Genomic DNA, 21,332 nt, shown 5'->3' with positions numbered 1-21,332 from the left:
CTATTTAATAGCCTGTCTTGACAAGCTGTTGTTTTTGCGTAGTTGTCCCCCCCCCGTCGAGCGGCGAGCAACAACGCTTGTTGCTCGTCGCTCGACGGGGGGACAACTACGCAAAAACAACAGCTTGTCAAGACAGGCTATATGGCGCCTTACAGTGCCTCGCCTTGCGCGTTCACAACTCGAGTTGTACAACTCGAGTTGCACAACTCGAGTTGTGAACACGCAACGCGACTTTTCAAAAGTAAGGTGCAATATATCGGTATTACGGTAGCATAACCGTAGATCTAGTTATATTAACAATGGTACATCAATAGGCACCCGTTAGCTAATAGAAATTAAACTGTATGTACTGTAAAACTAGAGCTAATAGCGAATTATTAGAATTATACTGTGCCGAGTTTGCAACTCGAGTTGTACAACTCGAGTTGCGAACACGCAACGCGAGGCACTGTAAGGCGCCATACAGGCTAACTATTTAATAACCGAATTTATCTTCTCGATTGTCATAAACTCGCTTTGATAACGAGAATAGCGAGTCAGGATAGTTGTAACTTCATTGGTCACTAGTTGTTCTTATCCATCATTTATTGGTCTAAAACTCTAAATGATCATCAACTACTTAACCTTCGTTCGTAAAGGATGGTTTGAAGCGACTATCCAATCGATGTAACGGATTATGACCCTGCTCTATAGCGCGATTATGGCCTGATGCTCGTGAAGGTGTGTCCGAGCCAGATCTGTTTAAGGTGTAGCTTTTCAAGCGTGAAATAAGTTCGGGATGCGGTCGCATTTGCTTGGTTTAACACTCAGTATTACCTAGTGTTTATTGGAAAGCCGGCAAGCTGTTTCCGTCCGCTTAGAATATCAAATCTCTTGAGCTAACCAAAGTACACAGTAAGTTTACATCGATGCTTTAAACAAGATCTTACTATTTTAAATAAGCTGACAGTATCAATTTTAAATAACTTAACATTATTCACAGTTAAGTTCAGTCTATTCATGATATTTTATTATAAAATTAATGTTCTGCTAACATGGTCTGTTGCTAACTACAAGTAACATTGTTTGCTGATGAGCTATCACAATGAAACCTGGTTGAACCTTAGCTCTTACTGAGCTAATATTACTGTTATTAAACCATGGGTCACTGATGCGACGGCAAATTTTACCGTGATTGTAAGATTTTATTGTGTATAAATTTCATATTAGGGTGTCACTTCATGTGATCTAAATCGCTGCCTATCTATACATACCGTAATTGATCACCCTGGCGATAACATTAATACATCTTTTAACTTTGGCTGAATATGTGCACTTATTGTTACAAATACTGAAAGTTTTACGCTTTGCATGTGCTTATGATAAATGCAGTTACAAATTGTCTTTGAATATTAAAAAAACTTGGGTAGATTCAATTTTGACCCGTAGGCCTACGCTTGATCAAGACAGAAATCACATTTATACCTTTAAAATGTACCGGCTTCTGGTCATGTACGAAGTTGTGTGGTAATTATAGTTCACTTTTTACGTAGCTGTATCTGTTATCTATTAGTTTCTCAGAGACCGTACATGTTTGCACTTTGAACATTTGAGTGTACAACTTATCCGCCATTGCCAAAAGGCCGATCGCCTTATAATCAAAAGTGATTGCATACTTTTACATGGCTTATCAGTTGATAACCAGAAAATACCGGTCGTAATTAAAGTTGAAAGTGTAATAACAGTACAGAGGACAACATCATAGGTCAAGGATGCTCTCTTCTTAGGTTCACTGAATTACAATTTGAGTGAGTTGAATCCCATTATTGAACCTCCTTTTCGCACTGATAGGCTAAAACTATTCCAAGCTTAGCAGTTGCAAAGCTCTTGATTACAGTATAATATATTTGCCGATGTTATTATTTACTGACTCTTAAGAGTAGTCACATCATCTAGTTTGGCCAAGTAAAGGAACTTACATTGATAACTTTTTATTATAGTCGCAGGTAGCATATGCAATTCTTAGTCTATATATCTCATTCTTCTGCTCCATTGTGGTCTAAAATTCACTCTTTATATGCTGGTAGCTATCTCTTTCCTCCTAAATTCGCCTAGTTTAGCAGTTGTGTTGTTGACAGATAAAATAATGGACTACAGCAAAAACTCTTCTGGTCCATACGATGACCTTCTAGAGTGGATGCGACAGAATGAAGATCCTCGGACCAAGAATTGGTTTATGGTCCACGAAACCCCTACAGCCATCTGGGGCCTGACCGCTGCCTACCTCATGTTTGTTCTCTGGCTCGGACCTCTCATGATGAAAGGACGTGCGGCATTCGAACTTCGAGGTTTCATGATATCCTATAATCTATTTCAAGTAGGCCTCTCACTCTACATGGTCACTGAGATTATCTACAGCATGTTCATCAATGGCTACCACCCGATCTGTCAGCCTTTCTCTGCCAAGACAGCGCATCTCAATCCACTTGAACTTCGGATGGCCCAGGTATACATACTATTTTCAGCTTTAGCTAATCTGCTCTCTTGCAACTAGGCCTACTTTTGCTGTTTTACAAACAAGTCTGCCTAAGTTCCATGAAGCGTTCAGTGGCGAACTAGATTGGAACACGCATGCAAAGAAAAATTTTGTAAATCACTCCACGAGCTCACCACTGGCTGTCTCGCCTGAGTGGATACATATCTCGTGTTCAGCTCCGTGTTCAGCTTCGTGTGAGATAACCAATTTGCTCTGCTTTTTGCTGATAATTGTGAGCCTTTGTTCATTTGTCATCTCGATTTAAAGCTCTTGGGTTTATACACCTTTGCTTTTCAGATTGGACACTTTAGTCTAGTGCTGGGCACGAGTACTTCTTGGCCAACGAGTTTAGACCATCCCTTTCCGTTCGAGTTTTTCGAGTATCTGGTAGATGGTAGTGCTTGGCACGAGTACCTCTTGGCCAACGGGTTTGTCGGTATCGGGCTTGTTAATACGGGTTTTATGTCTAAAATGTCCAAACATCAGACATATTTTAAAATTTACAATGCAATTATAATTCTATTCAGTTTATTTATGGTTTTTTTACTATTTTCTAACGACTGACATTCGTGCTCGCAGCCATAACCCTTTAAAGTTTGAACCCCAAGTTTGAAGAGTGTGTCAGAATTTCTATCGGCCGGAATTCCGGCATTCACATGGCTTTGTTTACAAAAGCCATTATAAATAACAGTGTAACCCAATCAAATTAATTTTTGTACAAGATATTAGACCAGGAGTTTCACTTCCATTTGTAACAGTTTTTAAATATCTTTACCTACTTCCTCCGTTTTAACAACAAATTTTATTTCAACGATATCGCGAAAAAATCGATACGACTTGTTTGTTGGTAGGTCATAAATGATTGTGATGCAAATAAAGAATATTATAATACTAATTATTATTTTCCAGTATATTTTGTGTCATAAAATAATGATGAACATGTGCTCAATGGATATGAAGCTATTGTAAATGTAACTATGAGTTTTTTAAAACCGACAAACTTTTATAGTTTTATCCCGAATAATGGTAATGTTTTTTTTATAACATTTGCTGTGGGTTGCCCGACTTTTTTACCAGTTTTACCAAATATCATTGTATTATGAGCACGTTTAGATATAGATAATACCGGGTAAAAGTTTAAAAACTTCGGATCTTTGGACAGCTTGCCCAGGGTTACTGACACGCATTGACACAAATGGCCAAGATTCAAAGGTTAACAGGCAGGTTATTAAACAGTGTTTAGAGCTCAGGGCGCAATAGATCGAGTTTTTGTTCACTCTACTCGATGGATTCGTGTAGCAAAACCCGAACTCGCAGGTCAAAACCTGAACTCTCAAGATCGAAAAGCTCAAAATTTATATTACCCGAGACTTGAGAGAAGATAAACCTGAGACTCGAGAGAAGATAAACCTGAGACTCGAGAAAAGATAAACCTGCTAGTTCAGTGAGTTTCATTACCTGTGCCCAGCACTATTTTGGTCTCATATGGTTAACCAATTGCTGATAACCTGATGACTCTGACAAATCTGCCAAAAGTAACTTTTTCTTTTAAATGTCTCATACCGAGACAGACCCATTGTTACTGGCTATTAGCGCACAACTGAAGGTCTCTGCTTATTGATTTTGTTCAGCTATAAATGCAGCACGCTTCAAATATTTCGCAATGCTATACGTCTATTTTTCTTAAAAAGTAACCTTTAGCAGCTATTATGATATAGCGATTGAAGTTTGTGTTTTTGATGTAACCTACAGTTCGAGTCAAAAAATTGTCGGAACATTTCGGGAATGTTTACGTTAGGATGATTTTATCTTATTCCTAATCCATTCTAAGATCTTCCCGAGCTCACTCTGGCCTTTCCAAAAGGTAAAAAACTAGACAAAATATTGTTTGTCTAAAATAGAGTAAAACAAAATTATAGCTTTACTATACAATGTAAGAGTGATGTCTGTCTGACCGTCCATCTATCCGTCAGCAGGGTTAGATGTTATGATAAAAGAGAGCTTTCGATGAGACTCAAGTGCGTGACATTCTGCTTGGTATATCACCACTCCAACGCCTACACCAATAGACCGCCTTGAAGTATTCCAGAATTAGTATCGCTTACTTAGTTTCTACGCTTTGTCGACATATCTGACGATCTCTAATGACAAACTAGATTGCCAGGGTGCTGGTATATATACTAGAGATAACCTTATGTATCGCTTTCTCTCCTAAGTGCGGCCAGAGAGAAAACGATATTTTTAAGACTAATGAAGTTCTCAATATTCAAATCGAATTTGCACCGACTTGAAATTTTACATAATATGGAATTTATTACGTTGTACAAAGCAGAAACTTGAAATAAATTATTTATGTCATGTGGAATTTGTTATATGTTATAGGAGGTATGGTGTTATATGTTATATAGGAGGTATGCTATAGGAGAATTTATGTTATATGTTATAGGAGCACCTACTCTATGTGTCTTATAGGAGCACCTACTCTGTGTCTTATAGGAGCACCTACTCTATGTGTCTTATAGGAGCACCTACTCTATGTGTCTTATAGGAGCACCTACTCTGTGTCTTATAGGAGCACCTACTCTATCTGTCTTATAGGAGCATCTACTCTATGTGTCTTATAGGAGCACCTACTTTATGTGTCTTATAGGAGCACCTACTCTGTGTCTTATAGGAGCACCTACTCTACATGTCTTTTCAAGATTCCTTTTTTATAACATTTAATCGATACTTGACATACTTTTTACTGTCAAACCTGCGAGGAAACGTTAAAAATCTCTTTTCAATCTATTCTCTGGCTGCTCAGTAGGCTATGTGGCAAGCTGTGAAATTTGACCTTTCATTATCGCCAGAACTCAGTCTAAGGCAGAAATGCTGTTCAATGATTGATTAGTTGTATTGCTAATTGTATGAACAACTCCTGTCATTCACATCAGACAATCCATATAAGATTTTACAAATGTTGTTGCTCGCCCTATATCCGGTGTTTGTCTCTTCTTTGAGCTCCCCATATAAACAGGTTAATTGTATGGCTTTAATTTCGCAGGAACCATTAATATTTCCTACTCATCGCAACGCTGTAGGAGCTCACTATCTCTAATCCTTTGTGAGTAGTGGACAACTGTTAATCCAGCCCTTTTCATATTTCTTTGCATTTTATCTGTTGATTCAAGGTTTGTGAGGATAAGGCAGACCATTAAGCGTGACACTTTTATAACTCTAATCGCTTCCTGATTTAGCAACCTGCAACCCTTTGTCTGGGGCCTACAACATGAACACCTCATCTATCTACCTGACACCCTCTACACCTTGACTAGCAGCACCTTGATATCTGATATCTTGTCTAGCGGCCTACCCTACTACACTTCGTCTAACAACACATTGTTTTAGCGAAATGCAGCACCATATTTATTAACCTGAAATGCAGGAATGAATTTTTTCGTGGAGCGAATTTTCTCAACATGCAGGGAAAAAGACTCGTGTTAAATACACCTGGGATGAGGTCAGGCAGTCAATCGGTAACCAGTCATGCAGTCGACGATCTACATGTACATCAATATGTCTGCCTCGGCGAAGAACTAACCAATCGTTTGCTCATCATTTAGTACCATGCCTTAAGAAAAGGAACATTGCCACAGCAAACGAGCGGAGCAGATTTTGTTTTTACCTACAAATGGGACAGTAGAAAAAATGTAAAGAAGCATTTAGTCATTACAAATATTAAGCTGTTCAAGATTACGAATTGGTGTAATGAATACAATGAATTTTGATCAGTTTTGTTTAATTTGATTTTTGGTATTGCCATCGAACAAAGTACAACGCTCTACGATTGCCCAATTTTAGCGTTTCAACAAACACGGTTCAGTTGTTAAATTTGATTGAAGGATTCATACCGTCTGAATTGGTTAGATCGTACAAAGCAGGTCGCTTTCTCACTATTTTGATAAACTTTTTTGTATCCATCGGTTTGCTATCAGCGTAGTGAGTTTTACATCTAACCGTCGTATGCTGAGTGCGAGCTGGGGTGTGGGAGATTCGTATTTGCTCACCTGTACGCCATCGATATCGCTAAAAAAAGTCACTAGTATTTTTACCTTTACAGCTTGTCTCATGACCAGCTGTAAAGGTCAACCTTTGCATCTCTTATCTAGTGACCAGATAACTTTTGATACCATTATCGTCCACGTCTTCACAGAGCATGTCATTTAGAAATAGATAGAGATAGCTCTTGTTCGGCGATCCGATAGTTCTTCCTTATGGCCTTGCTACACATCGCCTAGCGATTAGCTACACGTTATCTAGTGACCTGCTACACCCAGGCCTGTATTCCCGGGTTGCAAGTTGGGACGGCAAATGTTAGGCGACTGTTTACGAACACCTGAGGGTTTGGGGGCGGTATAAGCCCCCACGGGGTTGGGGACAGCGTCCCAAAGCTCTGGACCTTTTAAGCATTAACAACCCTCAAAGTATGCATAAATGCAATCAATTGTAAGCATTAAAATCTACATAAATATATTGTTTATGGTTCATGGAAAGCAAAGCCTTTTCTTTATTCAACGAACGATAATAAAATTGACATTGACAGAACAAAAGCTATTACTTTTTTTATTGCAATAGCTCTTGTTCTGTCAATGTGTTCATGGCAGAAATCTTTTACAACTGATTCTCTATCTATTTCAACATCTTTATACATTATATGTGTAATATTAGAAGATTATTTAGACGAGCCTGTCCCATAGTGCTCCTCAACGATGTTCTGATTCGGTTATGTTATGAAAAATGACAAAATGAAAATGTTAAGGAAAATGCAAGTTTGGGGGTCTTCTTCACACCCCCACTATAAGCAATAAAGTTCAGTTTCCAAGTCTTAACAAAGTCTCACAAGATCACTCATTTGACGAGATCACCACGGAGACACTACAGAACGCTAGTTGCTAGTAAATTAGTAGTTGGAAATTCCAAGTGAACGAGCTTAGACTGCGCTTCTTAGTACTTAGCCGCCGAAAATCACTAAAATGTCGAGGCGGTTCAGCCGGCCAGCCGCTCCAGGGAATACGGGCCTGGCTACACCATTTCCAGCAATCTGCTGCACCTTGTCAAGCAGCTTACTACATCTTGTCAATTGATCCATTTAATTACATTATCCCTGACTAGGTATATCTCTTCAAAAAAACTAAATATAAATTTTGCATAGCTTGCAACAACAAACTTTGATACTTTCATCAAATACAAGAATTACAGTTTATTAAAGTGATGATTCCTTGCGTTTCTGAAATGTTTATTAAAATGACGATCTATTAGACTGACAATTAATAGATTGGCAGTTCTTACATTGACGATTATTTGACTGACGATCGTTAAAATGACGTTTATTAGACTGACGATTATTAGACTGACGATTATTAAAATGACAATTGTCTTGGACTATTTTGTTTGATTGTAATTAATGATATATTGCTAAGTTGTTACTGCTCACAGTCCAGTATAATCTCCATTTAAATTTTTACACGTCTGTAAAATAAGCTTGTTCGAAATTTTTAACTTGAGATCAACTCGCCTGTCGCCATGGAAGCTGCAGCGAACACTTGCTATCCTTTTTTAATGCTGTAAATTGTTCTAGCAGCAAATTTTCTCTATTTATTGTACAGTAATTAGTGCAAGTCATGAATGAGGCAATTCCCGGCTATATATAGGCATGACAGTGACCTTGTTTATTATTCTTTCTGTTCTTTTGGGCATGTGCTCTTTGAAATAACTAGACCTTATCACAGGTTTGCTGTCTTGTTTCGCTCTCTATGCGCAACGGAACAGCTTTTAAAACACTTTCCAAGCGTCAGTATGAGTGACCATGATATTGCGTGTCATCAATAAATCTACACCTGACGTTTGTCGCACTTATAATGCTAAAAAACCCGGTACTGATTCCATTTGGTAGCTTTTATAGTTTCCAGCAATGTCACAAAAACGTGATCATTGCTATAACATTATGGGTGCAGGTAAAGCTTTCATAAATTTCAGCAGTTGTGTTCGGCTCACAGTAGTACCTACGATGATCAGTGTATTTTATGAACCCTGTGTTACTTATATGAGAGCTCATACACTCTGTTACTATTTTCTTCATAGGCGCTCTGGTGGTACTACATTTCTAAACCGATAGAGTTCATGGACACGGTTCTCATGGTTCTGCGCAAGAAAAACTCCCAGATTACATTCCTCCACGTCTTCCACCACGCAACCATGTTCAACATCTGGTGGTTCTGCATACGTCTCATTCCCGGTGGACAAGGCTGGCTTGCCTCTAGTCTCAATTCTTTTGTACACGTATTCATGTACACCTACTACTTGCTCAACCTGTTTCCTAGTGTCAGAAAGTATCTCTGGTGGAAGAGGTATATTACCCAGTTGCAACTCTGCCAGTTTGTCATAGTCCTCGTGCACACCGTCAACACGTATCTGTCCGGTTGTGATTTTCCTATGTGGTCTATCGTTATGCTCACAGCCTACATGGTTATTTTAATAGCCCTTTTTACTAATTTCTATGTCAATGCATACAAATCCAAGTGTGAGGTCAGAGCAGTGTCAAATGGCAAGCACTCTTCCCGTGTTGATAACAACTTCAACCATGTTAAGTCTAACTGATTACCGGTTTGCTCAATGTTTTTTCTTCCACAACCTTTTTTGTGTACTAGATGTATTTTGTACGAGTTTATATAGAGATTATCCCTCATCGGATGTCATAACAATTTTATGAGTGAACCCTCTTCGTTTGAGTTTTATATGCAGCTAGTCGAAGATATAATGAATATATATGTTATCATGTAGCTATAACTTTACAATCCCTAGTCCTGTAAGACTGTCTCTTTCTGTTCTGTTGACCATCGGATGTTGTTAATGCAAGTTGATTTAAAAGGTTAGAAAGTTAATTTTTCTCATGAGCTTCGAATAAAATACATGGAGTGAAAGGTTGAAAACTGGATTGTTACCATGTCTGTGTTGGAGTTGCTCTTCTTTGCTCACTGAGAAAATCATTCTTATTGATTGACTAGTTCAGTATATAAATTTACTTAAATGTATTTTCAATTAACATTTTAATTTTATAATTTTTACTGTTATTGTGATTCGAACGTCAAACCAATGTATTCAGAATAGTGCAGTTTGAAATTTTCCTTTTGGAAAATAATTTTTAAAAGTTAGTGTCTTCTACTCTCTTGCCTTTTGCCATATTTATGGCATTTACCATCTATGTAAGTTTTTATTTGAATTTGTTTTGGAAGTTTTCAGAGGAAAGATTTTTTTGTGTTTACATGCGAACAAATTCTGGTGTAGTTCGATTTTCATATAACTTTCTGGCAGCAAGCGCACAATAACCTGTACATCGTTATTCAGTTTTCCTACAGTTGATCAATCCTTATTTTTAACCTGACAAAAACAAATTAGTTTTATAAAAATAGTTAACATCAATCCTTTGTGGTTCGACCTTCACTGTGACAAGTGGAGAGGCTCCTTTCCTTCCTTAAAGGTTGACTTGCAACAAAATTCACATTACAGTTATTTTGTATCAAAAAGTTCACCATGTCTTCCTCTGCCGTGTTGTAGGTTCAAAATATGTGAAAATGTGATTACAAGCTCTTGAAAGCTAAAAAACTAACAATTAATCGCAGACATCACAAAAACGCCGTAGGTTGGAATCCCTCTCCAAATGGCTCAAGTGTGACGTAGTTGAACACGATGTGCTCCTGTTTACACTTTTATGTGACCTCGTTCGTCGAAATATTTTTACAAATATACTTCACGCATTCAATAAAACCATGTCTATTGTCTTTACCCGTCTATTTCATTATCATTGTAGTGCTGTCACTTTGAGCACTGATATCTCAAAACCTACCTTAAAAATTAGTTTTTAAAAAAAACTACAAATGACCTTTTAACCTTAGCTCGAGGGGGATCCTCTGATAACTATGAGGAGCCTGTTGGTCACCTGTGGTGGTTGAAAAATGCTGCAGAAATTGTTCGCGCCATTTTCCAGAATATGGGTCACAGGATCAGATTACGACTAGATGATTAGACCAAGCTGAAACAAAACTGTAAAGTAGCAATCGTCTACATGTATATTTGACAAGGGATTTCCGGTAGAACCCGAAGTGTCTGTCACGAACTAGTGTTACAAGACTTTTTATATTGAGCCTTTCGTTGGCCTTTCATTTCATGTGATAACATCACGTGTCATAACAATAACCACGTCGTGTTGAGTACGCCATCAAAATAAAGGGATTCCAAACTACGGCCATCTTTTTACCTGTTTGTTTTTGAGCTTTCAAAATCTTGTAATCACATTCCCACATATTTTGAACCTACAATACAACAGAGTAACACATGGTGAATCTTTTGATACCAAATAACTGTAATGTGAATTTTGTTGCAAGTCAATCTTTAAGGATGATTTTCTTTTCAAAGGTTTTACTATAAACAAAAGTAAGAGCAAACATACAGACTTGTAGACTTGTAGACTGTGTCACATCTGAATGAAGAACAACTACGAATTTTAACTAATCACTTGGTTACTCGAAATTACTGCTTCTTTGCAAACAAATCTTTTTAAACTCGAAGTAAGCATATTCCCTGTTTTCATGAGTGGAGTGTACAGTAGATGAGCCGTGCAACAAATAATTCTTGTTTGTTAGACCGACGATTATTAGATTGACGATTATTTGACCGACCATTATTAGACCGATGATTATTTGATGGATGAATAGTACAAGAACAGTAGGTAGATGCCTTGGTCCCAGATGTCCTTGTTTATAAAAATATCTGATACGTACCTAGTTTATATTTGTGGTTTATCTACAGTAGCATGGCCCAATCAACATTGCTGATATATATTAGAACCTCAACGGGAAAAACATTCGATCGGAGTGCTTTATAGACACATGTACATGCTCAGAAAGAAAAGATTTAAAAGGAAAAAATGATGATTGTTAAAATTTTTCAAGTATGGATTAGAGATAGATGACTGTCTTTTACAAAAGCTAATGTTAGATAGGAAGGGTAAGTATAAAGGAAATGTCAAATAGGCTGGCAATGTAAGTATGAAACTTACGATTGTCTCTATTCAAAATATTATTATTTGTGGTGTCGAATAATATCGTAATGAAGTTATGGGTATTGGTTTTAGGTGAATTATTTTACAGGAGTAAAATGCTTTATTAAAAATGGAAAATAAGCAAACACAGTGAGGGAAAAATTTTATTTATTAAACTGAGATAAAATGGTGTTTAATATTAGCCAATGACCATTTTTGACATGAAACCATTGGAAGTGTGTGAAATGTTGTGATCTTTGACTTTCCTTCGCAATGTGTTGGTTTACATAAAGTGTGGCTACAATAATTTTGCAAGACAAGTAGATCATAGACAGAAGGGAAAACTTTTAGGGATTAAATTCAGGTTAAAAAATAAGATTACAAGCATGGAAATTGATTTGTGTCTAGTTGAAACTAGATGACAGAAATTAATAAATATGAGGACTGTGCTATAACATTGTCATAACATAACAAGTGTCATAACATTGTCATGCCAAAGGCATATCAATTCAGTCTGAAGGTTTTGCAGTTATATTAGTCTTGTTATATAGTTATATCAGTCTTGCACTACTATACATGGATATTCTCTGACCACCTCACCTTATGTGCAGTTTCTTACCTGGTGGCTTTTTGAAAGTTTATATTCATAATGGTGTCATAGAAAGCCCTTTCCATTGCCATTTTTATAGAGCAAAAAAACGTCACAAGAACTTCTTGAGATAGACAAAAAAGCAAACGAATTCTAAAGACCAGATATAAAAGATCTATAATTAGACAGAGTTCACCATTCGGCCACGATGGTATTACAAGCTAACTTTAAATGCTATTATATTTTGAAATACTCCATAGAATTTTAATTAGTCTTTTAACATTTGTGCATATGAATAAACATGGCAGCCGACTGGGCGTGTTGTAAAGGTTGGACCATTACAAAGTTTTTGATTCTCAGGTCTTACATGGTCTCAGCATTCCTCCTTGTTGAGTCAGCATTGATGTTCGATATTGCACAGGCAATAATTTCATCTAAGAGCAACTCTGCGAACATTTGCACACAAACTGCCTGCTGGTTGTGCTAATGAAAAAAAACCTTGGGGTTTTTGATGCAGCACAGACAAACATGAGCAGTTATATTATGCTCTAATCCAATTCTGATAAGAAGTCAGTGTGAGTTTACAAAATGTTTATGGAAGATTTTGTAGCTAGCATTTCACCTATCCACTTTTAGAAAACTAATTATTTACTAGTTGAAATGTTCTAGGAATGCAATCTATCACCGGATAACTTTTTCCACGCAGCATTGGCTTATGGCTGAAAAACTAGCTTGGTTGGCTATTTGCTCTTTGATTGTGACAAATCATAAAACAGGGACAGATGGATAGCTAGTAATTATTACAAAAGAGTATTTCACAATTTATTATATACTTGGGATGTTTTTGTTCTCTTGCAGACAGTGGAGGAGACCAAGACTGTCGATGGTTGTGGCTTAAAGGTTGACTCGCAACAAATTTCACATTATAATTATTTGGTATCAAAAGATTCACCATGTCTTACTCTGTTGCATTTTAGGTGCAAACAACGTGGAAAGGAGATTACAAGCTATTAAAAGCTAAAAGACGAACAGTCAATCGCAACCATCACGAAAACGCCGTAGATTGGAATTCATTTCCAAAACGGCTCAAATGTGACGTAGTTGTAGGAGATGGCTTCTGTTTACACTTTCAAGCAACCTCATTCGTCGAAACATTTTCACAAATATACTTCACACATTCAATAAAACCATGTCTATTGTCTTTACGCGTCTATTTCATCATCATTGTAACGCTGTCACTTTGAGCACTGATATCTCAAAACCTACCATAAGAATTCGTTGAATTTTTTAACCTTAGCTCGAAGGAATGAATATCATCCTCTTATAAACATGACGAGCCTGTTGGTCACATGTGATGGTCGAAAAACACTGCAGAAATTTTTCGCGCTATTTGGCAAGATGTACAGGTCACATGATCAGGTTATGACTAGATTATTAGACCAAGCCGAAACAAAACTGTAACATAGCGAGCATCTATATTTGATACGGGCTTTTCAGTAGAACCTGAAGTGTTTACCATAAACTAGTGCTACGATAAGTTTTATATTGAGCCTTTTATTGGCCTTTCAATTCACGTGATAACACCACGTGTCAAAATAATAACCAAGTTAGCTTGAGTGGTGGATCTTTTGATACTAAATAACTGTAATGTGAATTTTGTTGCAAGTAAACTTTTAAGTATGTTAGCAGAGCTTCATCCAGTTCTGTAGCAATTGGTCATCTGCCACAAACTTATATTGACCTGCCTCCATGTGCAATTTTTATTGCAAACATTATAGTACATTAAAACTCTTCACAAATACAAGGTATAGATGTAAAAATTATACTAAAAATGGTAAACACTTTTACCAGTAAATGATTTTTCAGCAATTTTAGCACCAGTTTAGTGAGTGGATAAGGAAATATTGCAGGCAATTGTTAACTACTATTCAGGAAATTATGAATGCGTTTTTTTTTCATTTTTGTCTAGTTTACTTTCTACTTAATTCAGTTTTGACCTAGTTTAGTTTTGACCTAGTGTAATTTTGACCTAGTTTAGTTTTGTTGAATGCTTCTCTTGTTTTAGAGGCATAAGATATGGTAATCAGACTACCGTAGATGTCTTAAGTGTAAACAAGCTTTTATCAATTAACTACAGTTATCAAATGAACGATACTCTCTGCACAGTGCACGCAGGCAAATGAGAAACATGATAATCTACAGTCAGGCAATTCAATCAACATTAAAAAAGAGCAGACAATTCTACATGTAACAAAATTTTTCATTGTGGCTCATTAAACTTGCATGAACAGATGTTTAAAACCAGCTAAATTGAAAGCACTGCAAATCTCTGTTGTGCTCTTACTGTACTAAAGAGCAAAGTGCAGACAACTTCAAGTAGTATCTGATATTATCAAAGAGTGCAAATAAGGCAGAAACTGGCTCCTTGTGACAAGATGAGATAGAACTAGCGTTAAAACTGGTCAAGCTTATTAGCATAGATGTTTAATTAACCTGTCCTACCTTTAAATTCAGTGTGTAATAAGGAAATATATGATTGGTTAAATATTAGCTGATGCGTATCTATAGTGTCAGATCTTTAGCAGAAAATATATAAAAAAAATTCTCGTTTGTGTTCATTTGCAACAGTGATAGTCAAAACTGAATGAAACGCTCTATGATTTTAAGTTTTTGTGATTATCAACTTTTACTTTTTTAAATATCTGTGTTCCTATTAAGATTGGCAGTTGAGTACTACTATTCTTCTTACAGATCTTGTGAAACTAGATATCAATGGTTCCATAATCAATTGCTAGCACAATCTCTAGTTAGAGTTATAAATGACCATAGGAATGTTTAATCAGACACCTGCGTGGATTTTAGAGTTGTTCGAAAAAAACATGTTACACATTCCTATAGCATCCGCTGGTTCAATTATGCTCAAACTCTCTGCATAACAAGGTATTTTTTTATATTTTGAGAGGTAATAAAAGTAATCATAAAAACTATTCTAGTAAAATTAGTGCTAAGCAGTCAATAAAGTTTTACACAGTTTAAACATAGCAACAATCTCTTATACTGTAAGATGTACAAAAACTTGGTCTTTGCATATGCGGTAACGTATTTGTAATGCTTCAGCGACTGTCATGTTCCAAAGATATTTTATCAGTAAAACTCTGATAAAAATTTGATGAAAGAGTATCTGTCGAGATTCTCTGTTTACATGACAAGTAAGTACTACTATCTTCAGCTGAAGAAGATGAACTGTGGTTTTCTAATGGAATATTCTGTGTGTCCCTCTTCTCATCAAAGTATTCAGATTCAAGATCTGCCGCGCTAACTCTTTCTTCGTGATTGTGCTGCAAACACTGTTGGACTATCGGTTGAAACTTTAGCAAAGTATCTGTATGAAATAGGTTCATTATATTCTCCGTGTCCTCCAATCCTTTAAAGTTATCTCTGGATGTGATGATATAGAAGACAATGAGTCCCAAAGACCAGATGTCGATCTTATCAGAGATGTGTTCATCTGGAGCTAAGTTGTATGGTGCCTTTCCTTCTCTATCCCCATCCAAAGCTATCGGTTGTGAACTGTACAAGGTGGTTAATCCAAAGTCAGCGATGGCCAATTCTACTCCAGCAAAAGTCATCCTCAAAAGAATATTAACTGGATTCAGATCCATATGGCACCAGGATTTTGAATGAAGGTACGACAACGCGTTGATCAGTCTTTTTATAATTTCAGCTTTAGAACTTTCATCTAACCTGTTCTTTGGTTCCTGAAGCCATTTGTCTAGATTGGTGTCGTATAGATCCATAGCCATGTAAAGCGTCAGGTCTGTAACATACTTTAAACCATAACGGTAACGTACAACTTTTATCGTCTTTTTTAGGTACATCAGACACGTTGATTCCGATTTTGTACTAAAAAAAAGATTGGTCCACTAACCTTCAAAGTCCTTAAGGCTTTTTTAAAGCGTTTCCATATCCGTCTCAAAAACAACACAATTGGCATAATAAGCTCCGCCCATAAATATGTGACGTAGCCTAGCTTTTTAGGAACTTAAGTTAGGGATGTTCACTCCGATTTAAAATAATAGAGATGAGTGTCGTAAAACCCATTATTATCTAAATTCAGCCTGTAAAATAATCTCAGTCTTTTATGAAAAGTAGATAAACTATTTAAAATTGCTCATAGCTTGTTACAAGATGTTTAATAGGGTAAACACCGAGAAAAAAAAGAGCTTAAAAAAGCGCAATAACAACGCTAGCTTGTGATAAAATCGCTCTTTTTTAAATATGCAATGTTAAATAGCTTATCTACCTTTCAGAAAAAACAGATTATTTTTAAGGCTGAATTTAGATAATAATGGGTTTTAAGACAGCCATCTCTATTATTCGAAATCGGACTAAACATCCCTAACTTCCATTCCTAAAAAGCTAGGTTATGTTACATATTTATGGGTGGAGCTTGTTGTGCCGATTGTGTTGTTTTCAAGACGGATATTAGAACGCTGTAAAAAAGCCTTCATTACCCTGAAAGTTAGTGGACCAATCTTTATTTCGAGTACAAAATCAGCGTGTCTGATTTACCTAGAAGATACAATAAAAGTTGTATGTGACAATTATGGTTTAAGATTAAATGTGATATGTGAAACACATGACACTCTGTTATATTGAGCTGTCCCTGTTAATAGTATTGTAATCACATGTAGTCTATTAAACTACTATACTAGAATCTGCTCAGTACAAGCAAACTTTAGCTTATAAAGTTAATATGTTTAGTTTGTATATATACACTAGCTGTGCCTCCCGGCATTGCCCGGGTATGAAAAATCAGCTTATAAGCAATGAGAAGAGATGAGAGTTGGCCTGCCACATACGGGCAGACAACTCTCTAGCAAGTGGCAGGCCATTGTCAAGTGGCCTGGCACAATGCCAATGGAAAATTCCAGTAAGCTAGTTAATAAGCACTACTTTTAATGATGATACGCCATTACGTGGTGTCAGCATTGTCCAAGTACGCTATTCTGATAATAGCTATAGCTGGAGGGACACGCATACATACTTTGAGAAATATATATGTAGATATATATATATATATATACATAAACTATATATATACATAAACTGTATATATATACATAAACTATATATACTATATATAGTATTAGGCCTATATACTATATATATAGTTTATATATAGTATATATATAGTATATATAGTATATATATACTATATATAGTTTATGTATATAGTATATATTATATACTATACGCATAAAATATATATACTATATATAAACTATATATACTATATATAGTATATATATAATATACATAGTACACTACTAATTGGTCACCCAAACAATAATTACTCAAGTAAAGCTAATAAAGAGTGCCCTACACAAGTGTGGAACTAAATCTATAAATAGCTTAAAGAACGGTTTGTACTAAGGTGTCAGCTGTCCCCTTTTCTCTCATATATACGATTCATTAGAGGTTGACTTGCAACAAAATTCACATTACAGTTATTTGGTATCAAAAGATTCACCATGTTTTACTCTGTTGTGTTGTAGGTGCCAAATATGTGGAACTGTGATTACAAGCTCTTAAAAGCTCAAAAACGAAAAGTCGCCGTAGATTGGAATCTCTTTATTTTGATGACGTAACCACGAAATTTGGTTATCGTCTTGTCACCTATATTCTCACGTGAATTGAAAGGCCAATAAAAAGCTCAATATAAAACTTATCGTAGTACTAGTTTATGACAAACACTTCGGGTTTTACCGAAGACCCCGTATTAAATATAGATGCTCGCTACTTTACAGTTTTGTTTCGGCATTATTCAATCGTCAAGTCGTAATCTGATCATGTGACCCAATACTTCGCAAATAATTTTTGCAGCACTTTTCGATTATCACAGATGACCAACAGACTCGTCATGATTATCAGACAATGATATGTACTCATTCGAGGCAAGGTTAAAAAGTTTAACGATTTTTTACGGTAAGTTATAAGATATCACTGCTAAAAGTGACAGCATTACGATGACGATAAAACAGACGCGTAAGAACAATAGACATGGTTTTATTCAATGCGTGAAGTATGTTTGTGAAAATATTTCGACTAATAAGGTTGCAAGAAAGTGTAAACAGAAACCATCTCTCACAACTACATCACATTTGCGCCGTTTTGGAAAGGGAATCCAAACTACGGCGGTTTCGTGTGGCTGCGATTTTCTGTTCGTTTTTGAGCTTTTAAGAGCTTGTAATCACATTTCCACATATTTGGAACCTACAACACAACAGAATAAGACATGGTGAATCTTTTAATACCAAATAACTGTAATGTGAATTTTGTTACAAGTCAAAAAATATAAAATGTCCATTATTAGCAAATTCAATAGTTATTATGAGTCAGAGCTAAAGCTGTAATTGAATGCAATGTAGAAATTAAAGGAGGTACTTTGACACATTTCACATAATTATTGCCATCCATTAACATAATTTACACACATATTAATATTATTCTAAAATATTATCTCAACTATTTTAGCAAAGAAAACCAATGGTACCATCTGTTTTAACCATAGCTTCAGCTATTTCTTTTGGTATAGGGGTCTCGGCAGTCTCATCCAAGTTTGACAAAAAATGGGAGATAAGCTGTATGTTCTTCACAGCTTCGCTTTCGGAGTTTTCATCCCGCTGTTGTATCCACTTGTCATGAACATCTCGCTGTTGTATCCACTTGTCATGAACTTTCACAATATTTTCGTTAGTGAATCTAGATAGCAAACATGCCTCCTGGCAGTACCGTAGGAAACGGAGAATGATATTTTTGTCCATTTTAGAGATAGTAGTGGAACCTCCAGGACGGTAGCTTTGTTCATAGGACATCTTCACTATCTTCATTGCGTACTCCCTGCATGTCTCCCTATGTTGTACTTTGTAGACTTTGCCAAACGTTCCTTCACCAAGAAAGCTTGCATCTATGCTGTCAACTAGGCCATTTCTTTTTACCGGAATGTATCGATATTTTTGCAAAAAATACCCTGAACTTGAGGTTTCTTCAAAGTTTTTAAGCAAGTCAATCATAGAATTTTTGACTTTTTTTGAAAAGTTCATTGTAGCATTGGCAATGATTCATCAGTCTTTCTGCATTTTATGAGCATCCATCTTCTGATGAGAGGATAGTTTCTGTAATAGGGACAGCTACTAGTATAACATGGAGATGTAAGGACTTGACTTGTTGAAATCACACTAGCTTGGTCACACTAGCTAGAAATGTCTATTAGCCTATTCTCTATTACTACTTTCTGAATATTAGTGAAGGGATTTAGTGAAAGAGCAGGGTCTATGATAATTTGTACATAGCTATCATAAGGTGCAACATAAAGCAATCGTATATACTAGCTACTACAAACTAACTCAGAACAGACCTCACAAGATTAGTACTTTTAAATAGAATAAATCATGAGGAATTCTGTAACAATAAGAAATATGATTGGTTTATACTTGTCTACTCGGATAGAGAAGACAACCCACGAACTATGCAGTAACTTGTTGATTTACAGGCTACCAGCAACACTTACCGCTCCTATTAGCAACTTTCTGATTGACAATATGGCTGCCTCACACACTTCTTATCGATGTAACCCTACATACCTTTTAGCAACACAACTGTAACGATTATTTGTATGATTTATTGTTATGTGACACAGGATCTTTTGAAGGCTAGTGATATTGTTTGTCAAGTGCTTGCTTATTGCGGGGATTCCCCTATGCTTTCAAACCACAAAAAGATTTCAATTTCTACTAATTATAGCACTCTTATAGGATGGGAAAGGAGTATATAGCACCCTTATATGATGGGAAAGGAGTATATAGTACCCTTATAGGATGGGAAAGGAGTATATATCACCCTTAAAGGATGGGAAAGAAGTATATAGTACCCTTATAAGATGGGAAAGGAGTATATAGTACCCTTATAGGATGGGAAAGGAGTATATAGCACCCTTATAGGATGGGAAAGGAGTATATATCACCCTTATAGGATGGGCAAGGAGTATATAGTACCCTTATAGGATGGGAAAGGAGTATATAACACCCTTATAGGATGGGAAAGGAGTATATAGTACCCTTATAGGATGGGAAAGGAGTATATAGCACCCTTATATGATGGGAAAGGAGTATATAGCACCCTTATAGGATGGGAAAGGAGTATATAGCACCCTTATAGGATGGGAAAGGAGTATATAGCACCCGTATAGGATGGGAAAGGAGTATATAGCACCCTTATAGGATAGGAAAGGAGTATATAGTACCTTTATATGATGGAAAAGGAGTATACAGTACCCTTATAGGATGGTAAAGGAGTATATAGTACCCTTATATGATGGGAAAGGAGTATATAGCACCATTATATGATGGGAAAGGAGTATATAGCACCTTTATAGGATGGGAAAGGAGTATATAGCACCCTTATAGGATGGGAAAGGAGTATATAGTACCCTTATAGGATGGGAAAGGAGTATATAGCACCCTTATAGGATGGGAAAGGAGTATATAGCACCCTTATAGGATGGGAAAGGAATAATTCAGCATCACAAGTTAGCAAAAAACGAAAACATAAAAGACAGGATTCTTATTCTCAAAATATACTTCTAAAGTAATGAAAGAATTTTTTCAATATGCTGGATTTCTTGTCATGTCGCAAACTCCTAGCAACGTACCGTGGTAGATCCTGAGATGCAGATAGTTCTCAGGCTAACTTATATTAACTACTTAAAATCAAATGACACAGAATTATTATTGTTAGGATCATAAAGCTTCTTACAAATCATTACAAACTATAACATGTATTTTGGGGGTAAAAGTTAAGGAAAGTTTTGAGTGAGCTCTTCGTAGAAAAAGACAACAATCTTGAGTCAAATATTTTATGAAAAGACAATCCTCAGCGGAGAGTTGTCTTCTCGTAAAATCCTTGACACAACTCGCAACCAAAAGTATAGCCTTTTGGTTGCGAATCGTTTTGCAGCTTTGGCAGACCAAAAATGTGTGCTTTCAGGTTCTTGTGCGCTTTGGGTAAGGGTCTAGCTTTCAGATTCTACCATATCATCATTGCTGTTATAATAGTTTTGGGGCACCACGGTATGCGTGTGTCCCGCC

General features: G+C 36.3%; 2 protein-coding genes across 2 annotated transcripts; one reads left to right on the top strand and one right to left on the bottom strand.

Annotated features, from left to right (window-relative positions):
- Window positions 1–735: 735 nt before the first annotated feature.
- Window positions 736–9,336, top strand: LOC137391139 (very long chain fatty acid elongase 2-like). The gene is made up of 3 exons (XM_068077503.1): window positions 736–894; window positions 2,118–2,485; window positions 8,639–9,336. The coding sequence occupies exons 2-3, from the start codon at window positions 2,126–2,128 to the stop codon at window positions 9,152–9,154; spliced, it is 876 nt and encodes a 291-aa protein (XP_067933604.1). The 5' UTR covers window positions 736–894; window positions 2,118–2,125; the 3' UTR covers window positions 9,155–9,336.
- Window positions 9,337–15,296: 5,960 nt separating this feature from the next.
- On the bottom strand, window positions 15,297–15,986 carry LOC137389686 (serine/threonine-protein kinase 17B-like). Its single transcript, XM_068075764.1, has one exon. It carries the CDS (start codon window positions 15,984–15,986, stop codon window positions 15,297–15,299), a length of 690 nt encoding a protein of 229 aa, XP_067931865.1.
- Window positions 15,987–21,332: the final 5,346 nt, after the last annotated feature.

Source organism: Watersipora subatra, chromosome 3 (genome assembly GCF_963576615.1).
Source record: "Watersipora subatra chromosome 3, tzWatSuba1.1, whole genome shotgun sequence".
Taxonomy (NCBI): Eukaryota; Metazoa; Bryozoa; class Gymnolaemata; order Cheilostomatida; family Watersiporidae; genus Watersipora; species Watersipora subatra.
This window is presented reverse-complemented; position numbering and strand designations above follow the sequence as displayed.